Source organism: Pelophylax lessonae (genome assembly GCF_965119305.1).
Source record: "Pelophylax lessonae genome assembly, chromosome: 6".
NCBI classification, from domain to species: domain Eukaryota; kingdom Metazoa; phylum Chordata; class Amphibia; order Anura; family Ranidae; genus Pelophylax; species Pelophylax lessonae.
Window position 1 is genome coordinate 273,302,326 of NC_138773.1, and position 22,994 is coordinate 273,325,319.

At 42.9% G+C, this 22,994-nt stretch overlaps 1 protein-coding gene across 1 annotated transcript in view; it reads right to left on the reverse strand.

Annotated features, from left to right (window-relative positions):
- Positions 1-22,994, reverse strand: part of GALNT5 (polypeptide N-acetylgalactosaminyltransferase 5) — an 80,304-nt gene that overhangs the window by 17,126 nt on the left and 40,184 nt on the right. Inside the window, exons 2-6 of the mRNA XM_082260671.1 lie at positions 14,623-14,789; positions 14,094-14,213; positions 10,115-10,250; positions 6,163-6,282; positions 3,991-4,108 (exon numbers count right to left, since the gene is read on the reverse strand). Of these exons, the coding sequence (XP_082116797.1) occupies positions 3,991-4,108; positions 6,163-6,282; positions 10,115-10,250; positions 14,094-14,213; positions 14,623-14,789 (661 nt within the window). The remainder of the gene's footprint in view (positions 1-3,990; positions 4,109-6,162; positions 6,283-10,114; positions 10,251-14,093; positions 14,214-14,622; positions 14,790-22,994) is intronic.

The following is a 22,994-nucleotide window of genomic DNA, read 5'->3' on the forward strand; positions in this document are numbered from 1 at the left end:
TACCTACAGTTAAGCCTTATTATAGGCTTACCTGTAGGTACAAGTTGAAAAAAAAAAAGACTTTACTAACACTTTAAATACTGTAGCCATATAAATGCAAATGACCCACTGAAAATGACACTGATACAGGGAAAGAGTGGAAGCAAAAAAGATGGCATTACAAAGTTTAAAAGTGCAGGTCTGGGCAAACTAAAAACACATATTCAGCACAATACATCGCTGCCATATAATCACATTTCCCATGATCTCCTAGAAATTTAGTAAGATCCTAAATTTCTATTTGAGCTGAGAACACGGTGCCTCTGATGCAGTGAAATCCCTAGCAGTGTTGTCAGCCCTGATCAGCTTTCCCCTGCTGGACTACAGAATTCCACTCCTTCCCCACATTCCCATTACACAAGGGAAGGGGGTCTATATTATTATTTTACAGGATTTATAGAGTGCCAACAGTTTACACAGCACTTTACAATATAAAAGGGAGACAGTACAGTTAGGCTCCATTCACACTAAGGCGACTTGTCAGGCGACTTGTCAGCCTGACAAGTCGCGGTCCCTCCCGGTCCATTGACTGCTACAGCACCCGTTCTAATAGGAGCGACACAAGTCGCTCTGACTTAGAAAAAGGTTCCTGTACTACTTCGGGGCGACCTTGGAGCGACTTGCATAGACATTCATTATATGAAGTCCATGCAAGTCACGCCGAATTCGCGGTGCACGCAACGTGTGAAGTCGCCCCCGAAGTCGTGCCGCTTCAGTGTGAATGCGGTCTTACAGTTCATTAAAAAACAAGAGGGTTAAGAGAGCCCTGCTCAGAAGGGCTTACAGTCTAACAGGGTGGGGCAGGTGGTACAAAAGTTTGAAACTGCGTGGAATTAGCTAATGGCAGTGGTAAAATATTAGTTGGAGATGTGATAGGCTTCCCTGAAGAGTTGAGTTTTTAGGGATGGGCTGAAGGCAGCCAGTGTAGGAGATATCTGGACAGATTGAGTTAGAGTGTTCCAGAGGATGGGAGAGGCTCTAGAGAAGTCCTGGAGATGAGCATGGAAGGAGGAGACAAGGGAGCTTGAGAGCAGGAGGTCTTGAGAGGGGTGGAGAGGACAGTTTGGGTCATATTTGGAGACAAGTTTAGTGGTGTAGTTGGGGACAGAGTTGTGACTGGCTTTGTATGTTGTGGTTAGTATTTTGAATTTAATTTCTGGGCGATCGGGAGCCAGTGTAGGAATTGGCGGGGAGAGGGGTGGCAGACACTGAGTGGTTGGTACGGTACGGTAGATGAGTCTGGCAGCAGCATTCATGATAGACTGAAGTGGGATAGCCTAAGGAAAGGTAGGCCTATCAGGAGAGAATTGCAATAGTCAAGACAAGAGATAACAAGGGAGTAAAAAGTAGCTAAGTGGTTTCAAAAGTTAAAAAAGGGGTGAATTTCGGAGATGCTATGGAGGTGAAGTCTACAAGCTTATGACAACGATTGGATTTGGGGCTGAAAGGACAGGTCAGAGTCTAGGATTACACTTAGCACCCTGGCAAGAGGGAGGGATTGATGGTTGAATTATTGATTTTGATGGAAAAGACAGGGAGGGGGGCACGGGCGCGGGTGGGGGGGGGGGGGTGTACATTATCAGAGATTTAGTTTAAGGAAGTGATGCAACATCCATGCTGATATGTCAATTAGTAAGTTAGTAATGCGAGAGGAGACTGAAAGGGTGAGGTTCGGAGTAGACAGATAGATTTTGTAGATAGAGAAGAGAAGGGGTCCAAGAACAGAGCCTTGAAGGCCCCTTACAAAAATGGAGAGGCATTGGAGGCAATGGAGAGGCAAGAGGCAAGAGGCAATGGAGAGGAGGAGGCAGAGTTGTAGGTAACACTGAAGGACCGCTAGATAGGAGGAGAACCAGGATAGAGCAGAATCTTGGAGGCCAAGGGAACGGAGTTTATTGAGAAGGAGCGAGTGGTCAACAGTATCAAAGGACGCAGAGAGGTTAAGTAGAAGTAGTATGGAGTTGAAGCCATTGGTTTTAACAGTTAGTAAATTGTTAGTTGAGATTTATTAAGGCAGTTTCTGTGGAGAGCTACGAGCGAAAAGCCAGACTGTAAAAGGTCAAGAAGGAGTTAAGACAGTTGTAGACTAAGCAATCTAGAAGTTTAGAGGTGAATGGGAGCAATGGGATGGGTCTTAAGTTGTTCAGGTTGGTGGGGTTCAGTGAGGGCTTTTAAGTATGGGAGTGATCTATGCATAGGTGTGCACAGCCTATTGAATTAGGGTGTGCACCCCAAAGCTCAAACATATTGATGTGTGTATTTAAAGTATACTGACGGTGTCAGCAGAGCAATGGACGGTGTCAGTAAAGCAGAGATTGGTGTCAGTAGGGCAGCTGACAGTGTCAGTTGTTTTTAGTTTTATTATTTTTTTTACAATTCTTTAGGAGCCCCGTTGGGGGCTTCGATGAAATAATGAAATATTAGTGGAATCTGCACCATACAGGGTGATTAGGGTGAGCCCAGGCACACCTGGCACACCCCGTGCGCATGCCTATGGATCTATGTATGTTTTAGAGTGGAGGGGAAGGTGCCACTAGAGAGGCAGAGATTAAAGATGTGAGTGAGGGAGCATAGGATTGAATAGGAGGGTGACTGTAGTTGTTGTGAGGGAACAGGATCCAGGGGACAAAAGGTTAGGTGGGTGGTCTTCAGTAGTAGCCAGTTCAAAAGAGGAGAATGTTGACTGTGCTGTTAGACAAGGTATGGTGAGTGGGAAAGAAGTATGTGGAGGTGTCCTCGCATATTGCATCAATCTTGCCTTTAAAGTGATTGGTAATCTCTTGGGCAGTGAGTGACTTAGTGGGTAGAGGGGTGAGGGACAAAGCAGAGAGTTAAAGGTAGAGAAGAGCCAATGGGGACTGGATGACATGGTATTAATAAGAGAGACAAAGTGTTTTTTTTTACAGCATGTAGGCAGGAATTGTATTTTAGGAGGGCAGATTTATATAGGGTGAAGTCCTGCAGGGACTAGGTTTTACACCACAGTCATTCAAGAGTAAAGCAATGTCTCTTGAGAATTCTGGTGTTGTCAGTTTGCCAGGGTTGTAAGGATCGGGGCCTGATTCTGCGTGTAGCTAGAGGAGCAAGTGCATCCAGTGAGGATGAGAGTGAACTGTTGTAGTCAGAGGGGGCCAGGTCAGGACAGGACAAGGGTAAGGTCTATAGTCAAGCAGGGGGAGCTTGAGAGTGCTGAGTAACTTTGTTTTGAACTTAAAGGAGAAGTACAGCCAAAGCTCGTTTGGCTGTACTTCTCCTGTGGATCACAGGAGTACAGTTCGTTCTGCACTTCTGTGACCCATTTTCAGCAGACATCAGGCTGAAGCCTGCTGTCAGCTGATGTCACAGAGCCAGTCCAGGCTGGGGCAACAAAGTCAGGATCCGCCTGCAACCCTGGACCAGCACCTGGCTCAGTCTCTTAGTGTGCCGCTGAGAGCATGAGCCGGCCACCCACCCCTCCACAGCCCAGCGCTCAAGTGAGCATGAAGGCAGAGCAGAGAGTGGTGGCTGACAGTCACCAGCTCTCTGCTCATGGAGCTCTGAGAACCAAGCGATCAGCAGTTTTAGAGCCTGCGGGGGACAGATGCAGAATCCACCTAAGTAAGTATAATTTTGAAAAAAAAAAACTTTTCTTTTAAGTGCATCAACAGAGTGCACAGAATGTTATGAGCTAACTGGATTTTTGGTTGGGTCCACAGATATTTTGATTTATTTGCAGCATTTTTAAAGAGATAAAACATGGACATATGTCCGTGTATGTACTAAATACGTTTTTACTTTTTATCATTTTAAAATTTTGACTCAATTAAACAATATCACCAAGTCAAGCCAATGAGGCCAATAATTTGTGTTGTTTGTTAAGATTATTTTTTCCTGCTCATGTTCATTATTATTGCTTTATGTTGATAATGCACAAGAATGTAAACAGACAGACATATGCATATTAATGGATACCTTAAACGATATTTCCATATTTTCTCCTCCCCAAACATCCAGTCCTGGGTCATAGGTACCAAGCTCATAGAAGTATTTCTTTTCAATGGAAAACAATCCTCCGGCCATAACTGGACACCTAAAATAGCAGTTAAAGAATTTGTTACCCCAACATTTCATATTCCTGATACGTGCCTGCTGTACCATGTACTTAAAGTGTTGAACAATGGAGAACCCCTGAGGATTGGGACTTTAAACGGCAAGAACCAGGACTTGAGTATGAAAATGTATAAATTTTATTGCAAATATTACAAGAATGAAATATACAAAAACAAAAATAACATGTATGATAAAAACATGGTCATAAATACGTCTTGGAACCGAGAGGGTCTGAGGTGTCTGGATCGGACTAGACGCGTTTCGGTCCAAATGCCTTTCTCAATAGTCCAGAAAACACCAGAGCTCAGACAGATATGCAAAACCTCTATGGATTCCAGGACGGAGGACCAGGTAGATGGGCCTTAAAGGGTGAGAGAAAGCGCCTTCAGGTGTCTTTGGCCGCAAATAGTATGTGCCGAATTGGCTAGGTCTATAAAAGATAGGCCTGAAACAATTTATGTATCTGTATGGGCTTCCAAAGGGAGATTGGATGGTTGTAAGCCAAATAAATAATGGCTATTACAGGTGACAGTGAGAAAGAGCCCCCCGATCAAAATTCCCACGAGGATCTCCAAAGCGGGGTCAAAAACACAGGTCCTCTGTAGATTTGTAATAGAGTAGAAGTATCTCCAAATATATATAGTGCTGGGACGTATCCAGCACTGGGTCCCTATACAGCCCTGTGTAGTTGGATAACACTGCGCTGCATCTGAGCACCACAAACCAAAAATTCTATTTAATTCATTTGTATTATTCAAATCAATCTCCCCCATCCATCCATGTGTCCATGCTTTATTTTGCCGAGAAATCATTTAAAAAACACTCCCTAGCATTTATGATCATGGCTATCTTGAGTAAGGGCAGATGATTCATGTATTATTTACTTCATGGAATCTATCTGCCCTTAGCTCAGGCATACGCTGAGCTGAGAACCCTCCCTTCTCTCCTGAAGACTCCTGGGATGTATGACTATTTGCCTAGGCAAGAAACCAGGAGGTAGCTGAAAAAATTGTAAAAAAAAAAAAAGTTTAAAACAAGTAAATATGATATACTTTCCTATCTATTTACTACAGCTAGCAGATTAAATAATTAATGTTAATTAGGAGAGTGAAGTTCCACTTTAAATGAAAAGGTATCCTGTGCCCTTTTGTATTGCTTCCTTGGTGAGAAATACATGGTGTTCCTGCCAGTCCCTCGTCTTTGCTAATGAAAACTAACCACACTAGGCATAAGAGCACAGCATGGTCAGTTCTCCAGCTGTGCTGGGAACTAAGCCCGCTCTCTTCCAATGATCAGACTTGTACTGTCCCGTCCACCCCCCCCCCCCTCCCTCCTGCACGTTCACTGAAAAGATCAGTATCCTGCTGGCTCCCCCCCCCCCCCCCCCCCAGCTCTCTAAACTCCTTATGCAGCTGAGAACAGAGGTTATGTGATCACTTATAAAAAAGGGAAAAGAAAGGTATTTATATTTTTATATGTATATGCAAATCTTTTACCGTTCATTTCTATTTGAAACCGAATGGGTTGTTTTACAAGGTAAGGGTTTCTATATGCTATAAATGGTGATAGCCACGCTAAAATAATATCAAATACATAAACTTAGAAAATATATATAAAGTCCATTAATGTAACATATAAAAGGTGACTGTGAAAGTTCCTCCGTGACTCCAAAATCCAATGCTGTGCTGTGCACACTGATCCACACCTCTGTGACATTATCCACCACCAACTATTTTGCTCACTTACCAGAGCCCCTCCAATATTGGGCATTATAAAACTGCACTGACGCACTGCAATATACTGTGGTGGACTAGCTTACTAAACCATCCTCATCCTCCTCATCCTCCGTTACCCAAGCTGAAACTAGTGCGCAGTCCACCGCAGCTGCCAAAGATCCCAAAGTTCCCAAAATTCCCAAAGAACAAAAACAGAAGGTAGGGTTAGAGCTGCACTTTAACTCAATTGACTGCCCTATTATTGACAGCTGGAGATGATAATAAACAATTAGATTCTATAAAGACTAGAAAAGCTCACTTTATTGGGTCCATGTCCGTTATGTTTTTCTCCTGAAGAACCGCGGTAGGGATCGGTTTCCAGCCAAAGTTCATCGGCCATGAAAAGATACCTCTCTGGAAATTGTCCACGGTCATGTAGCTGGGATATAAGAGTAGAAAGATTGAGATCATCAGGACCAGTGCATTGTTATTCTGTTACAGATGTAAGACAAAGTTACTGTACATCTCTGTATGGTCTCTGTGCATGGGAATAATAAAGAATACCTTCTCAGGCTATGCTTCAATATTCCAAAAGTAAAGTGGTTGTAAACGCTTACATATACAACATAAAAAACTAAAAAAAAAAATCACATGTACATAAGTATTCACAGCCTTTGCTCAATACTTTGTTGAAACACCTTTGTAACTTATTACAGCCTCAACTCTTTTTGAGTATGATGCTACAAGCTTGGCACCCCTATTTTTTCTCCCATTTTCCTTTGCAGGACCTCCATCAGGTTAGATGGGGAGAATCGGTGTACAGCTATTTTCAGATCTCTCCAGTGATGTTCAATCGGGTTCATATCTGGGTTCTGGCTAGGGCCACTTAAGGACATTCACAATGTTGTCCCATAGCCACTTCTTTGTTATCTTGGTGGTGTGCTTAAGGTCGTTTTCCTGTTGAAAGATGAACCTTCACCTCAGTCTGAGGTCCCGAGCGCTCTAGAGCAGGTTTTCATCAAGGATGTCTCTGTACATTGCTGCATTCATCTTTCCCTCGATCCTGACTAGTCTCCCAGTTCTTGCCGCTGAAAAACATCCCCACAGCATGATGCTGTGACCACCCTGCTTCACTGTAGAGATGGTATTGTCCAGGTGATAAGCGGTGCCTGGTTTCTTCCAGACATAACGCTTGCCATTCAGGCCAAAGAGTTCAATCTTTGTTTCATCAGACCAGAGAATTTTGTTTCTCGTGGTCTGAGAGTCTTTCAGGTGCCTTTCGGCAAACTCCCGGCAGGTGTGTCAAGTGCCTTTTACTGAGGAGTGGCTTTAGGTCTGGCCACTCTACCATACAGGCCTGATTGGTGGAGTGCTGCAGAGATGGCTGTTCTTCTGGAAGGTTCTCCTCTCTCCACAGAGAAACGCTGGAGCTCTGTTGGAGTGACTATTGTGTTTTTGGTCACCTCCCTAAGGTCCTTCTCCCCTCTCTAGGAAGAGTCCTGGTGGTTATAAACTTCTTCTATTTCTTCTATTTACAGATGATGAAGGTCCCTGTCCTCATTGGGATCTTCAATGCTGCAGAAATGTTTCTGTACCCTTCCCGAGATCTGTGCCTCAATACAATCCTATCTTGGAGGTCTACAGACAATTCCTTGGACTTCATGGCTTGGTTTGTGCTCTGACATGCACTGTTAACTGTGGGACCTTACATAGACAGGTGTTTGGCTTTCCAAATCATGTCCAATCAACTGGATTTACTACAGGTGGACTCCTATCAAGTTGTAGAAACATGTTCAGGATGATCAGTGGAAACAGGATGCACATGAGCTCAATTTCCAGTGTCATGGCAAAGGCTGTTAATACTTATGTACATGTGATTTTTAATTTTTAATAAATTTGCAAAGATTTCAAACAAACTTTTTTCACGTTGTCATTATGGGGTATTGTTTGTAGAATTTTGGGGAAAATAATGATCTTAATCCATTTTGAAGTAAAGCTGTAACATAACAAAAAAAAAGTGGAAAAAGTGAAGTGCTGTAAATACTTTCCGGATGCACTGTATAACTAAATGCAGTTTTTTTTAGTTTTGGATAGAGTGGAGAGGAATTAGAACATCTGCCAAGTATCACTGTCTGTTCCCCCAATAGGGAGATACACCCTCTCTATTTGTCCTGTTTATCATTATCATCAAAAGTGAAAGAAAATTCATAATATCTGTTTGACCTAAATCTTCCAATGGGGATTTTAGTTCTGGTGACAACAAGAGGCTCCCACACTTTGGAGGGATTTCCTCTCATTTCCTGTTTTGGTTATGGGACAGGAAGTGACGTGAAATCTTCCCAATGGGGCAAAGATGAAAGGGGTTACAACCCTTCCTTTTACTCTATCCAAAAGGGAAAAAAAAGTTTCCCTTTAGTTCTAATGTAAGTACAACTAGCATGTAAATAGACAATAAAACTTATCTCTAATTATTATTATTATTATAATACAGGGTTCATATAGCTCCAACAGTTTACAATCTAAAGGGAGACAGTACAGTTACAAAACAATAAAACACAAGAGAGTTAAAAGGTTCCTGCTCACTGTTCGTTACCCCCCTGTTGGCGGTCTGCAGGTGCAGGGAGAAATGGGTGGAATAGGTACCGGACTTGGGAGAGGAAGACTGGGATGATATATGGAGTACCCCGTTTACTCACCTAGTTTCTGCTAGGGATCAGTTGATCCACTTTCAATTCTTGCACAGAATCTACTATACGCCCGCCAGGCTTGCTCGCATTTACCCGTGAGCTTCGACTGAATGCTGGCGTTGCTCACATGCTCCGGCGGTCTTTGGCCATATCTTCTGGCAATGCCCGGAGGTTCAGGATTTCTGGACTGCTGTGCTGCGCTGTACTGAGGAGGTGACGACTGTGCGGGTTCCTAAGACTGTGGACATTTGGCTGCTCGGGCTGGTTGACAATTTAATGCCGACCAGGGCCCTCCGTGCACTATTGAGCTTGCTGCTCTTTTATTTAGGCCCTGCTCCTACACTGGAAGAAACCGGTGGCTCCGACTACCCTCTTTTAAAAGGGTCTAGTGAACAAGGTGACTCCACTCTATAAGGCTACATACTTAAGTAGGGGTTGTCCGAAAAAATTTGACAAGGTCTGGAAGTTGTGGCTCGATAGCCTGGCCTCGACCGCCTGCTGAATGGTGACGAGTATCCTTTTTAAAGTGGAGTTCCACCCTAAAATGTAACTTCAGTCCATCTTGTTGCTCCGGGTCACCTGAAAAACAAATGGATAATCGCAATTTTTTTTTTTTTTTACTTACCTTGTTTTAGAAGATAGTATACTTACCTTACTTCCTCTTCCTCCCCTCGGCGGCCGCGGCGAGTCGTCACTTCCTGGCTTGCAATGGTTCCTGGGAGCTGAACGTCATCGCTCCCAGGAATCAATGCGCCTGCACCGGCCCCGACGTCAGTTCCAGTGCAGGCGCAGTCATACCTTGCTAAACAGCTTCTGGGCATGCACAGAAGCTGTGCAGGGATGATGCTGCGGGCCCGGAAGTGACGGCGGGGCCGGTGCAGTGCATCGTGGGACCGAAGAGGATGCAGAAGAGGATCGCGCTGGCTTCAAGCTGCCCACACCTGAGATGGCAGCGCTGGGCAATACATTTTCAAGGTAAGTATTTCTTCTTGCAAATAAATGCAACCTGGGACAGTTCAGAGGCTATCCATTGTGGAATGCACTAGCACTGACTGTCCCGGGGTTATTTTTATGTATTTCTTTTAGGTGGAACTGCACTTTAATGTCTGCATAGGTTGGTGCTGAGTGTGTGCCGCCAACTGTTCTTTACGTCCTCGTAGTAATATTGTGCAACTGTGAGTGTGTTGGAATATATTGAGGTGTTATATATGTTCATGGTGATGAGCCTGCTGGGTAGAGCCTGGGTTTATGGGTGGGGGTGGGGGGGGGGTTATTGTATTAGCTAGCTGTTCTTGTACTCTGTTTTCTTCTGTACTTTTACTCGCCCTAGGCAACTGAGTTTTTGTTTTGTCTTTTTCTTGTTTGAAACAATAAACAGAAATTTATAAAAAAAAAAAAAAGGGTCCTGCTCATAAGAGCTTACAATCTAATAATGGAGTGTTCAAAAAAACAACTCCCTATGAATTTGTTGAAGAGAAAGCCGAAAACTTTGACTTAAAAACTTCTGAGGGAAAAAGCACATCTAACAACCTGTACATATAAGATGTAATTATCTAGACTAGAAAAAACAAACCAGCAGCTTACCTCATGTCCTTATCGCTAATCACTTCAATTACCGGGCAAGCTACTTTCCTTCTGTTTACTCGAACTTGTTCCAGGAGAGGCTCCAGCCACCCGACATTACATTCGACGTGTGAGTCAAGAAAAGTCAAAACATCTCCTGCAAGAGTGAATGGCCATTTTATTATCCAGCAAGTGTAGGATGTACGGTGTATACTGAGGGCATGTACGCCATATGTCTGCTCTGTGTTCTCTTCAAATATTTACACAAGGATGCATATTGATACTACGACATGATTCTGGGTGGAAAGCAGTTCAACGTAGAAGAAAGACTGGGGAGATTCATGTTCTTTGCAGTGCAAGTCTTACTAAAAGGACGCTTATAATATTCAGGCTGGTCCAACTGGAGCCAAGGCAGAATGTGGTTTTCCAAACCTTTACAAAGTACAAGATTCCTTGATGAACATTAAAAGAGTAATTCCACTTTTGTTGGGAAAAACCCATAGTGGAGACTAAAAACAATGTTATCTAGACCATGATTGATGCTATAACTGAAGCAGTCTACCTAGACAAAGTTTGCAAATATGAAATGTTGTGGTGGCCTTGGGTAACCTATTTTCTTCCCTCATACTTTGACGAGTCTCTGCTACTAGCCTAATGCTCACCCACTTTAACCAGTTCTGGACCGGAAGATTTTCCCACTTGACCAGGCCATTTTTTGCGATTCAGCACTGTGTTACTTTACCAGGCAATTGCGGGGTCATGTGACGCTGTACCCAAATAAAATAGTCATTTTTTCCCACAAATAGAGCTTTTGGTGGTATTTATATATTTATATATAGGCAGGCTGCGCCATCAGAGGACACACAGGGGGCAATAATCCCCCCGATGCATACAGTCAGGTCCATAAATATTGGGACATTGACGCAATTCTAATCTTTTTGTCTCTATACACCACCACCAGTCCACCACAATGGATTTGAAATGAAACAAACAAGATGTGCTTTAACTGCAGACTTTCAGCTTTAATTTGAGGGTATTTACATCCAAATCAGGTGAATGGTGTAGGAATTACAACAGTTTGTATATGTGCCTCCCACTTTTTAAGGGACCAAAAGTAATGGGACAGATTAACAATCATAAATCAAACTTTCACTTTTTAATACTTGGTTGCAAATCCTTTGCAGTCAATTACAGCCTGAAGTCTGGAACGCATAGACATCACCAGACGCTGGGTTTCATCCCTGGTGATGCTCTGCCAGGCCTTTACTGCAACTGTCTTCAGTTCCTGCTTGTTCTTGGGGCATTTTCCCTTCAGTTTTGTCTTCAGCAAGTGAAATGCGTGCTCAATCGGATTCAGGTCAGATGATTGAATTGGCCATTGCATAACATTTCACTTCTTTCCCTTAAAAAACTCTTTGGTTGCTTTCGCAGTATGCTTCGGGTCATTGTCCATCTGCACTGTGAAGCGCCGTCCAATGAGTTCTGAAGCATTTGGCTGAATATGAGCAGATAATATTGCCCCAAACACTTCATAATTCATCCTGCTGCTTTTGTCAGCAGTCACATCATCAATAAATACAAGAGAACCAGTTCCATTGGCAGCCATACATGTCCACGCCATGACACTACCACCACCATGCTTCACTGATGAGGTGGTATGCTTTGGATCATGAGCAGTTCCTTTCCTTCTCCATACCCTTCTCTTCCCATCACTCTGGTACAAGTTGATCTTGGTCTCATCTGTCCATAGGATGTTGTTCCAGAACTGTGAAGGCTTTTTTAGATATTGTTTGGCAAACTCTAATCTGGCCTTCCTGTTTTTGAGGCTCACCAATGGTTTACATCTTGTGGTGAACCCTCTGTATTCACTCTTGTGAAGTCTTCTCTTGATTGTTGACTTTGACACACACATACACCTACCTCCTGGAGAGTGTTCTTGATCTGGCCAACTGTTGTGAAGGGTGTTTTCTACACCAGGGAAAGAATTCTTCGGTCATCCACCACAGTTGTTTTCTGTGGTCTTCCGGGTCTTTTGGTGTTGCTGAGCTCACCGGTGCGCTCTTTCTTTTTAAGGATGTTCCAAACAGTTGATTTGGCCACACCTAATGTTTTTGCCATCTCTCTGATGGGTTTGTTTTGTTTTTTTCAGCCTAATGATGGCTTGCTTCACTGATAGTGACAGCTCTTTGGAACCCATATTGAGAGTTGACAGCAACAGATTCCGAATGCAAATAGCACACTGGAAATTAACTCTGGATCTTTAATCGGCTCCTTGTAAATGGGATAATGAGGGAATAACACACACCTGGCCATGGAACAGCTGAGCAGCCAATTGTCCCATTACTTTTGGTGCCTTAAAAAGTGGGAGGCACATATACAGACTGTTGTAATTCCTACACCTTTCACCTGATTTGGATGTAAATACCCTCAAATTAAAGCTGAAAGTCTGCAGTTAAAGCACATCTTGTTTGTTTAATTTCAAATCCATTGTGGTGGTGTATAGAGCCAAAAAGATTAGAATTGTGTCCATGTCCCAATATTTATGGACCTGACTGTATATGGACACCCAGGATTGCCGCATATAGCGCTCCCAGTCCATACAACTGTGACAAGACTTGGATACCTGGGTATACTACATTATATATAGGATTGCCTGCCCAAACTACCTTACATTGATGTAAAGGAAACGGTAGTTTTGTTCTCCTATGGTGGTGTCTGAATGGCCAGATATTAGCGCCTTCCTGGACCTATATGACCTAATTGCTGCAATGAAGTGAATATAACGGGTGTATTGCCAATCACATAGTGGATGCACTAATACGTCTCATACAATTCCAACTTGGATATATGGTCCATGTCCACTAGACACATCATCATCTTTTATTACCTTTGGCCGGACTATTGGTCTGCATCAATTTGGAACACTAGCTGGTTCTCTGATTAAGCCCTGAAGAAGCGAAGTCAAGCGAAACGCGTTGGCTGCACAGGGACCATATCCATCCTTTTGACTGAGACTACACCATCTGGTTACCTACTTTGTGTTCCATTTTAAAAATATATGTGGTATATGTATATATGTGTTCTCATGCCCTTTTTATTGATTGATAGTTAATAAAATGTGTTTTAATCTTACTATTGTGTGGCGTTAAGTCAATTGACCATCTCATTTGAGCCTTGAAAGCCCCACTTTTGTCTATATTTTTCTTCATAGTGTATAGGGGTGTGGCTCATATCTTACGGCAACTACTTTGCGCTTTGGTGGTATTTGATCACCTGTGCAATTTTTATTTTTTGCGCTATAAACAAAAAAAAGTGAAAAAAATATATATATATTTTTCACTTTCTGATTACAGTAGTAATGTCACTGGTATCCCCAAAAGTGTCAAAAATGTCAGTCAGGGGTCCGATCTGTCCGCTGCAATGTCGCAGTCACGCAAAAAATCGCAGATCGCCGCCATTACTAGTAAAAAAAACACCAAAACAATAAAAATAACATAAATCTTTCCCGTAGTTAGTAGACGCAATAACTTTTGCGCAAACCAATGAAAATACGCTTATTGTGATTTTTAAAACCAAAAATATGTAGCAGAAAACAAATTGGCCTAAAACGTTAATAATTTTGATTTTTAATTTTTTTTTTTTCGAGAATGTCATATAGCGGAATGTGAAAAATATTGTTTTTTTTTTTCAAAAATGTCGCTCTTTTTTTGTTTATAGTGCAAAAAAATAGAAATCACACAGGTGATCAAATACCACCAAAAGAAAGCTCTATTTCTGGGAAAAAAAGGACGTCAATTTAGTTTGTGTACAGCGTCCGTTAAACTAACACAGTGCCGAATCGCAAAATAGGGCCTGGTCATTAAAGGGGGAAAATCCTTCCGGTCTTAAAGTGGTTAAGCGAGAGAAATCTTGCTGGGATAATTTGTCTGGCTGACAATACCCTACATGAGTTTATACAGTAAATAAAGCCTTGCTCCTGCACTAGTAAGTTGAACTTTACCTGTCGCAATATTTGCTCCAGCAATTCTGGCTCTAATTAATCCATGCCTTTCCTTTAAATGGAGAATCCGCACCTTGGGATATTGCTTCATGTACTCGTCGAGGTTTTCTTTGAGGTAATCTAAAAAAATCAATAAAAAAATGGATCTTACAGGAGATACAACTTGGAGGTGCAGTCTATTTGCCTTTAGTAAATCCACCCCAAAGTTTCACACAGGATTAGCACACAGATGTGGAAGAAACTCACAAAGCACTCCAAGATTCCAGTAAGAATACACATGCCTCCTGTATGTCAACAATATTTGCTTATCCCACAGTTCAGATTTAAACAGCTTGGGTTGAATGCTTTCATATTAATCATGTGTAATGTACACCGGACTGATCAAAGTAAATGTTGCCACAGTACATTAGTGCTCAATGCAGGTTTTTCTTTTACAAAAGCTTGGCAAGTTTCCACTCAATCTGCACCGGGACCTTTGCAAATGAAACAAGGCACAATGTGACATGTCACAGCAAATGGCTTACTCTACCTTTTGTGCTACAGTCATCCACTAGAATGACTTCTTTGATAAGTTCTGGAGGCGATCGGTTTAAAACGCTGAAAACTGAGCGGAGAAGTGTAGACCAAACCTCGTCCACAAAGCAGATGATGATGCTTGTGTTGGGTAGATCGTCATGGACCAGCTGGTTGGAACATCTGGAAAAATAAATTTTAAATTACGATCTCATACTCCACAGACTGAAGACATTCAACATACCTATCAAAGGCACTTTTCAGAAGAATTTCATAAATAACTTTAGATGTCTTCAGACTCAATGTTGTCCCTTTTTCACATAATGATAACAAAATTACTGTTCCATTGTTACCCATCTGCCACGTAATACAAAAAGCCTTCTCTTTGGCATGGTCCAGGCATGGCTGTAGGCTACTCTGTTAGAAATTTGCATCTGCCCAGCCTGTTACTTTAGGACTGGTGATAGCCAGGTGTTTTTTTTTTTTTGTCTGTGATGCAATTTGAATGATTTCCCAACACTAGGGGGTCCATTTCCAAAATGCTAATTGGATAAATGTCACAAGCATTTGGCCGCCGTCATGAAATCTGGCCATATTTTTCTTACAACAGCGATTTGCAATGGCCATCCATCCAGTGGTCATAATGTGTTTTTTTGCTGATTGAGGTATTTCAGGCAAAATAACGCATTATGGTCACTAGATGGAGCTAACGATTAATTAAGGAAATCAAGACATTAAGCAAAAGATGGTCAGAATTTGTGATGAATGCTTGTAACATTTGTACAGCAAATGTTTTAGAACCCCTAGATCAGTGATGGCAAGTTTTGGAACTACATTTCCCATGATGCTCAACTACACTGCAGAGTGCATGAGCATCATGGAAAATGTAGTTCCAAAACATCTGGGGTGCCAAGGTTCGCCATCACTGCCCTAGATGTTCCAGTGACTGGTGCCAGCTGGAAGAGAAAGTAAAGGAAAAGAGAAGAAAAGAAAATAGAATGTGAACGTAGGCATCACAGAGAACCATACAAAAAAGATATGGGGTGTCGCTCCAGACACCTTTCAGTCCAAGTCCAGTTTACAGCCACTGGGGAGTGCAGGCAGGGAGGGAGCTCATCTTAGCTCCATGTGTAAAAACATGGAAAAGGTCCCTTCCAGATGCCATGCATCCAACAAAACCCATGGATAGCGATGGCAAGAGCAGCCTCAGCTCAGACTCCATATGGGCCACGCCCCCACAGGGTTTCTCCCCCTCCATGACAAAGACATATGGGCGGGGTGGAACGCTTCGGTGCCTCCTCAGCCAATTGGTAAAGTGTGCTCTCCATCACTACAATTTTAAGTTCATCCCGCGGGCTTCCTGAAGACGCACGCATGCACAAAATGCATTGAAGCTGTGAGGTAGACGTCATTTCTCAGTTCATTACTTGGGTGGTTCTTGGGCAGTGGACTGCACACTGGCTTAGAAAAAGAATTATCTACAGCCCTGCTAGGGCACACAATATCAACTGTCGGGGCCAGATTCAATATTAGGCACGCTAGGCTTGCAGCTGGAAAGAGGTGGCTGTGCAGTTATCGGCCATCACTAGCAGAGGTACTGAGGATCATTTACTAAAGGAGTTGAGAATCTTCACATGTGAAAAGCAAAACCCAGTTTACTTTAAATACCAAATCATGTGCAGATTCCGTTTTCATTATTGGATATTTGAAATTAATATTTCCACTATTTGTTGAGTAAGAATTATCACCTCTCAGTAAATCTCTCCCCCTGTCTTTCCATATAGCCGGGGTACTGAATAAAACTTCACGTGGGCCCGGTCAGTAAAATGTTCTTCCAACAGAGGTCTTAATCACGTTTGTGCTATGACACAGATTCTAGTAGATATGTAATCATTTAGTGTCTATCAAAAAATAAGCAAAGTACAATATCCAGAGCATTTCAATATTTATTGTTACTTTTCAGTGCACCCCCTTACATCAGGTGTCCCCATCAGAGTGCCCCCTTACATCAGGTGTCCCCAATAGAGTGCCCCCTTACATCAGGTGTCCCCAATAGAGTGCACCCATACATCAGGTGTCCCCATCAGAGTGCCCCCTTAAATCAGGTGTCCCCAATAGAGTGCCCCCTCACATCAGGTGTCCCCAATAGAGTGCCCCCTTACATCAGGTGTCCCCAATAGAGTGCCCCCTTACATCAGGTGTCCCCAATAGAGTGCCCCCATACATGAGGTGTCCCCATCAGAGTGCCCCATTACATCAGGTGTCCCCCATCAGAGTGCCCCCATACATCAGGTGTCCCCATCAGAGTGCCCCCTTACATCAGGTGTCCCCATCAGAGTGCCCCCTTACATCAGGTGTTCCCAATAGTGTGCCCCTTTACATCAGGTGTCCCCAATAGAGTGCCCACTTACATCAGGTGTCCCCAATAGAGTGCCCCCTTACATCAGGTGTCCCCAATAGAGTGCCCCCTTACATCAGGTGTCCCCAATAGAGTGCCCTCTTAAATCAGGTGTCCCCAATAGAGTGCCCCGTTAAATCAGGTGTCCCCAATAGAGTGCCCCCTTACATTAGATGAGATTGTAGCCTGATCCAATCAAAATCATTGTCAATATTTTGGTAGTAATTATCACGGATACTTCCTACAGCTACAGTATTTGAGCATTAGATGTGAGAGAAAAATGTGATCATTATGTCCCGTCTTCACGCTTCATGTTTTACTTCACGCTTCAGCAGTGCCCCTGTGTAATAGAGAGATTTCATCTTTCCCATCTGTGCAAATGGCAAGGTTTTTTTTCTTTTTTACATTACAGGAGCCCTGGATTATTTTGTAGGTCAATGGCGGTCAACTTTATTGGTATGGGGAACCCAAGTGTGGCCCCCAACATCAACAAAGGGCAGCACATAAAATTTGGTAAATATTCATTGCCAGAGACAGCAGACACACAATAGTCTTCATAATAAGACTATGGGCATTGGGACAAGAGATGGTCAGAAACTGCAGAAATAATACAAGAGATTCAGAGACTGTGGACATAATACAAGCGGTGGTCAGAGATTGCAGACATACAATGCTTTGAAAAAGTATTCACACCCCTTGACATTTTACACATTTTGTTATATTACAACCAAATACGCAAATGTATTTGATTGGGATTTTATGTGATAGACCAACACAAATTGGCACATAATTGTGAAGGCGAAGGAACATGAAAAATGTTTTGCAATATTTATTACAAATACATATCTGAAAAGTGTGGCATGTATTTGTATTCAGCCCCCTTTACTCTGATACCCCTAACTGAAATCTAGTGGAACCAATTGTCTTCAGAAGTCACCTGATTACAGCTGTTCTGTGAAGCCCTCAGTTTTTGTTAGAGAACCTTAGTAAACAAACAACATCATGAAGGCCAAGGAACACACCAGACAGGTCAGAGATAAAGTTGTGGAGAAGTCTAAAGCAGGATAGGGTTATAAAAAATATCTCAAACTTTGAACATCTCACAGAGCACTGTATAATCCATCATCCGAAAATGTAAACAGTATGGCACAACTGCAAACCTACCAATGAAACAAAAAAAGCCACTCCAGGGGAGTTAGTCTCTAGTTAATCCACATACATACACTAGTCAGGTGCTAGCCCAGCTTGCATGCTGTATATCATTTAGGAAATAATTCCAGATGGCTGCACTTCCAAAAATCTTTTTATTGAAGCTTCATATGACAAGGGTTGACAGATGGAGCAGGGGACAAATAGGGAGATGCGTTTCATGCAAATGTTAGCGCTTAGTCATTAAACCATCATGCAAACCTACCAAGATATGGCCGTCCTCCTAAACTGAGGCCGGGCAAGGAGAGCATTAATCAGAGAAGCAGCCAAGAGGCCCATGGTAACTCTGGAAGAGCTGCAGAGATCCACAGCGCAGGTGGAAGAATCTGTGCACAGGACAACTATTAGTTGTGCACTCCACAAATTGGGCCTTTATGGAAGAATGGCATGAAGAAAGCCATTGTTGAAAGAAAGCCATAAGAAGCCCCTTTTGCAGTTTGCGAGAAGACATGTGAGGGACACAGCAAACATGTGGAAGAGGGTGCACTGGTCAGATGAGACCAAAATTTAACTTTTTGGTCTAAAAGGAAAATGCTATGTGTGACTGAAAACTAACACTGCACATCACCCTGAACACACCATCCCTACCGTGAAACATGGTGGTGGCAGCATCATATTGTGGGGATGCTTTTCTTCAGCAGGGACAGGGAAGCTGGTCAGATTTGATGGGGCAATCTTAGAAGAAAACCTGTTAGAGTCTGCAAAAGACTTGAGACTGGGGCGCAGGTTCCCCTTCCAGCAGGATAACGACCCTAAACATACAGCCAGAGCTACAATGGAATGGTTTAGATCAGGGATGTTGAACTCGATTTCACGTCAGGCAGCATCAGTATCATGGTTGACCTCAAAGGGTCGGTTGTAGCTGTAAGAATATATACAGGGCTTTATTTCTCAGAGAATAAATAACTCAACCAAGAAATCCATGCCAAACTGAATCGAACAGTGGCTGTGGCCAAACTGCACTAACAGTGGGAGGATCTTAAAGGGGCAATAAATACCAAGAGTGAGCTATGTACAGAGTGCAGAGTTCAGGGATGCACTACATACCAAGTGCAGTTTCAGGGGTTCCCTAAGCACATAATGAAGAGTTCAGAGCTGTGTTGTGTAAAGAGTGCAGGGTTGAGGAGTGAGCTATATAGAGAGTGCAGAGTTCAGGGGTACGCTACATACCAAGTGCAGTTTTAGGGGTGCCCTATGCACAGAGTACAGGGTTCAGAGCTGTGCTGTGTTCAGAGTGCAGGCTTTTAGAGTGAGCTATATAGAAAGTGCAGATTTCAGGAGTGCACTGTGTACAGAGTGCAGGGTTGAGGAGTGAGCTATATAGAGAGTGCAGAGATCGGGGTGCACTACATACCGAGTGCACTTCATACCGAGTGCAGTTTCAAGGGTGCCCTATGCACACTGTGCAGAGTTCAGAGCTGTGCTGTGTACAGAGTGCAGGCTTGAGGTGAGCTATATAGAGAGTGCAGAGTTCAGAGGTACACGCTTTAGGAGTGAGCACCACTCCTCTTCTCCATCCCCCATCTCTGCATACATCTCCCTCCACAGCCCTCATCTCCCCCACCCCAAAAGCTTCCTCACATGTCACCTACCTGGCCCAGCTCTAATACCTCCCGGCAGTCTAGGCAGCTCCTGTTCTCTCCAACTTGCAGGAAGATAATTGGTTGGTATCTGTGCACGCAGGCACAGATGGGGATTACAGTGCAGTTTACCACTTGATTCCCCATCCCAAACTGCACCGGCATCTCAATCCCTCTTGTCTCTGCCATGAGTGCAGGGCAGGCAGGGATCTGTGAGAGTGACTGAGAGGAAACCTGTTCATATAAACATAGAAGTGTGTTTATAAGTGACATTGATGAGCGGGGAGCGGAGGGGCAAGAGCCGGAGGTGGCAGAACCACGTTTCGGCTGAAAAAAAACCCTGGGTGCTAGGGCCACATGAAATGGCTTGGCAGGCCAGACTCGGACCTCGGGCCATGCAGTTTAGATCAAAGCACATTTATGTGTTAGAATGGCCAAGTCAAAGTCCAGACCTAAATCCAATTGAGAATCTGTGGCAAGACTTAAAGATTGCTGTTCACAGACGCTCTCTATCCAATCTGACAGAGCTTGAGCTATTATGCAAAGAAGAATGGGCAAAAATGTCACTCTCTAGATATGCAAAGCTGGTAGAGACATCCTCAAAAAAACTTGCAGCTGTAATTGCAGTGAAAGGCGGTTCTACAAACTATTGACTCATTTTCCTTCCACTTCACAATTATGTGTCACTTTGTGTTGGCCTATCACATAAATTCTCAATAAAATATTATTTACATTTTTCGTTGTAACATGACAAAATGTGGAAGATTTCAAGGGGTATGAATACTTTTTCAAGCCACTGTAATACAAGAGATGATCAGAGATTGCAGACATAATACAAGAGATGGTCAGAGACTGCAGACATAATACAAGAGATGATCAGAGATTGCAGACATAATACAAGAGATGGTCAGAGACTGCAGACATAATACAAGAGATGATCAGAGATTGCAGACATAATACAAGAGATGGTCAGGGATTGCAAACGTAATACAAGAGATGGTCAGAGACCGTGGACACAATACAAAAGATGGTTAGAGATTGCGGACATAATACAAGAGATAGTCAGAGACTTGTGGACGTAATACAAGAGATGGTCAGAGATTGTGGACATAATACAAGTGATGGCTAGGGCTGCAGACATAATAAAAGCGATGGTCAGAGATTGCAGACATAATACAAGTGATGGCCAGGGACTGCAGACATAATACAAGCGATAGTCAGGGACTGTGGACATAATACAAGTAATGGACTATGGTCAGAGATTGCAGACATAATACAAGCGATAGTCAGGGACTGTGGACATAATACAAGTAATGGACTATGGTCAGAGATTGCAGACATAATACAAGTGATGGTCAGAGACTGCAGGCATAACAGAAGCGATAGTCAGGGACTGTGGACATACAGTAATACAAGTAATGGTCAGAGACTGCAGACATGCTACAAGAGATGGTCAGAGACTGCAGACATAATACAAGAGATGGTTAGAGATTGCAGACATAATACAAGAGATGGTTAGAGATTGCAGACATAATACAAACAATGGTCAGAGATTTCAAATGTAATAAAGTGATGGTCAGAGACTGCAGACATAATACAAGAGATGGTTAGAGATTGCAGACATAATACAAACAAAGGTCAGAGATTGCAAATGTAATAAAGTGATGGTCAGAGACTGCAGACATAATACAAGAGATGGTTAGAGATTGCAGACATAATACAAGAGATGGTTAGAGATTGCAGACATAATACAAGTGATGGTCAGAGACTGCAGACATAATACAAGTAATGGTCAGAGATTGCAGACATAATACAAGTGATGGTCAGAGATTGCAGACATAATACAAGTGATGGTCAGAGACTGCAGACATAATACAAGTAATGGTCAGAGATTGCAGACATAATACAAGTGATGGTCAGAGACTGCAGACATAATACAAGAGATGGTTAGAGATTGCAAACATAATACAAGTAATGGTCAGAGATTGCAGACATAATACAAGCTATGGTCAGAGACTGCAGACATAATACAAGCTATGGTCAGAGACTGCAGACATGCTACAAGAGATGGTCAGAGATTTCTGACACAATACAAGAAACAGTCAGAGATTGCGGACATGCTGCAAGAGACCGTCAGAGACTGTGAACATGCTATAGCAACTCCTGAAGACTGAAGACCTGCTAAGGAGACAGTCATATCCTGGAGACACATTACATGAGACTGATAGAATACGGTAACAGGGCAATAGGGACACACAGTTTAGTGTCTGCATGTGGCCCCTGGATTTTAGGTGAATTACAGGGTTGCACTGAGAGTGGGATCCAAGCAGTCAATGAGAATGATTATGTACAGAATTGTCATTTAGAAAATACATTTATTACACATTACCCAATCACGTGCAAGCAAAGCGTGTTCTTGCTAGTTTTCCTTGCACCTAATTGTGTATTTATAGTGAACATTGCTTAACTTCATTCACTACACTAAGTGACCATTCTTTACTCCTCTGAGAGTGGGGCAAGACCCCTAAATTCTGAGCTGTCATCAAAACAGGTATCGAGGGGCCGAGCTGCGATTTTACTGCAATCTCCCCCCCGACCACCCACCTTAACCTAATGTGGCGGAGGGACGGGGTGGTCTATATACTCCATTGGAGTGTTTCAGCCTATATGACTTCAGAAAAATAAATTCTGCATGATTACCAGCTTCATATCCATAGATAATATAAGAGAAGTTATCTGGAATGTAGATTTAGTATTCTGACTCTGTATAATTTATAAAACTGAAATCCCCAATAAGGAAAGAATAGGATAGGCCAGGCTCCGATAGGAGTAGATAACTCCAATAATATCCCCGGCTATCAGCTCTCCCATTCTGTATACTGTGTGTACTCTGGCAGGCTGGCAATGTGATATTGGGCGATTTCCAAAAGCACGCCAGTCACGCAGAACGGATCTGCTAAGACCTCTCTAATCTCTCTGTAACTTTTTAGTGCAAATGTGCAAACACCTTCTAAGACAGGAAGCAACTTTTTACATTAACCACTTCACCCCTGGAAGGTTTACCCCCCTTCATGACCAGGCCATTTTTTGCGATGTGGCACTGCGTTACTTTAACTGACAATTACACGGACGTGCGACGATGTAGCCAAAAAAAAAAAATGTATGTCCTTTTTTTTCCCACAATTAGAGCTTTCTTTTCAT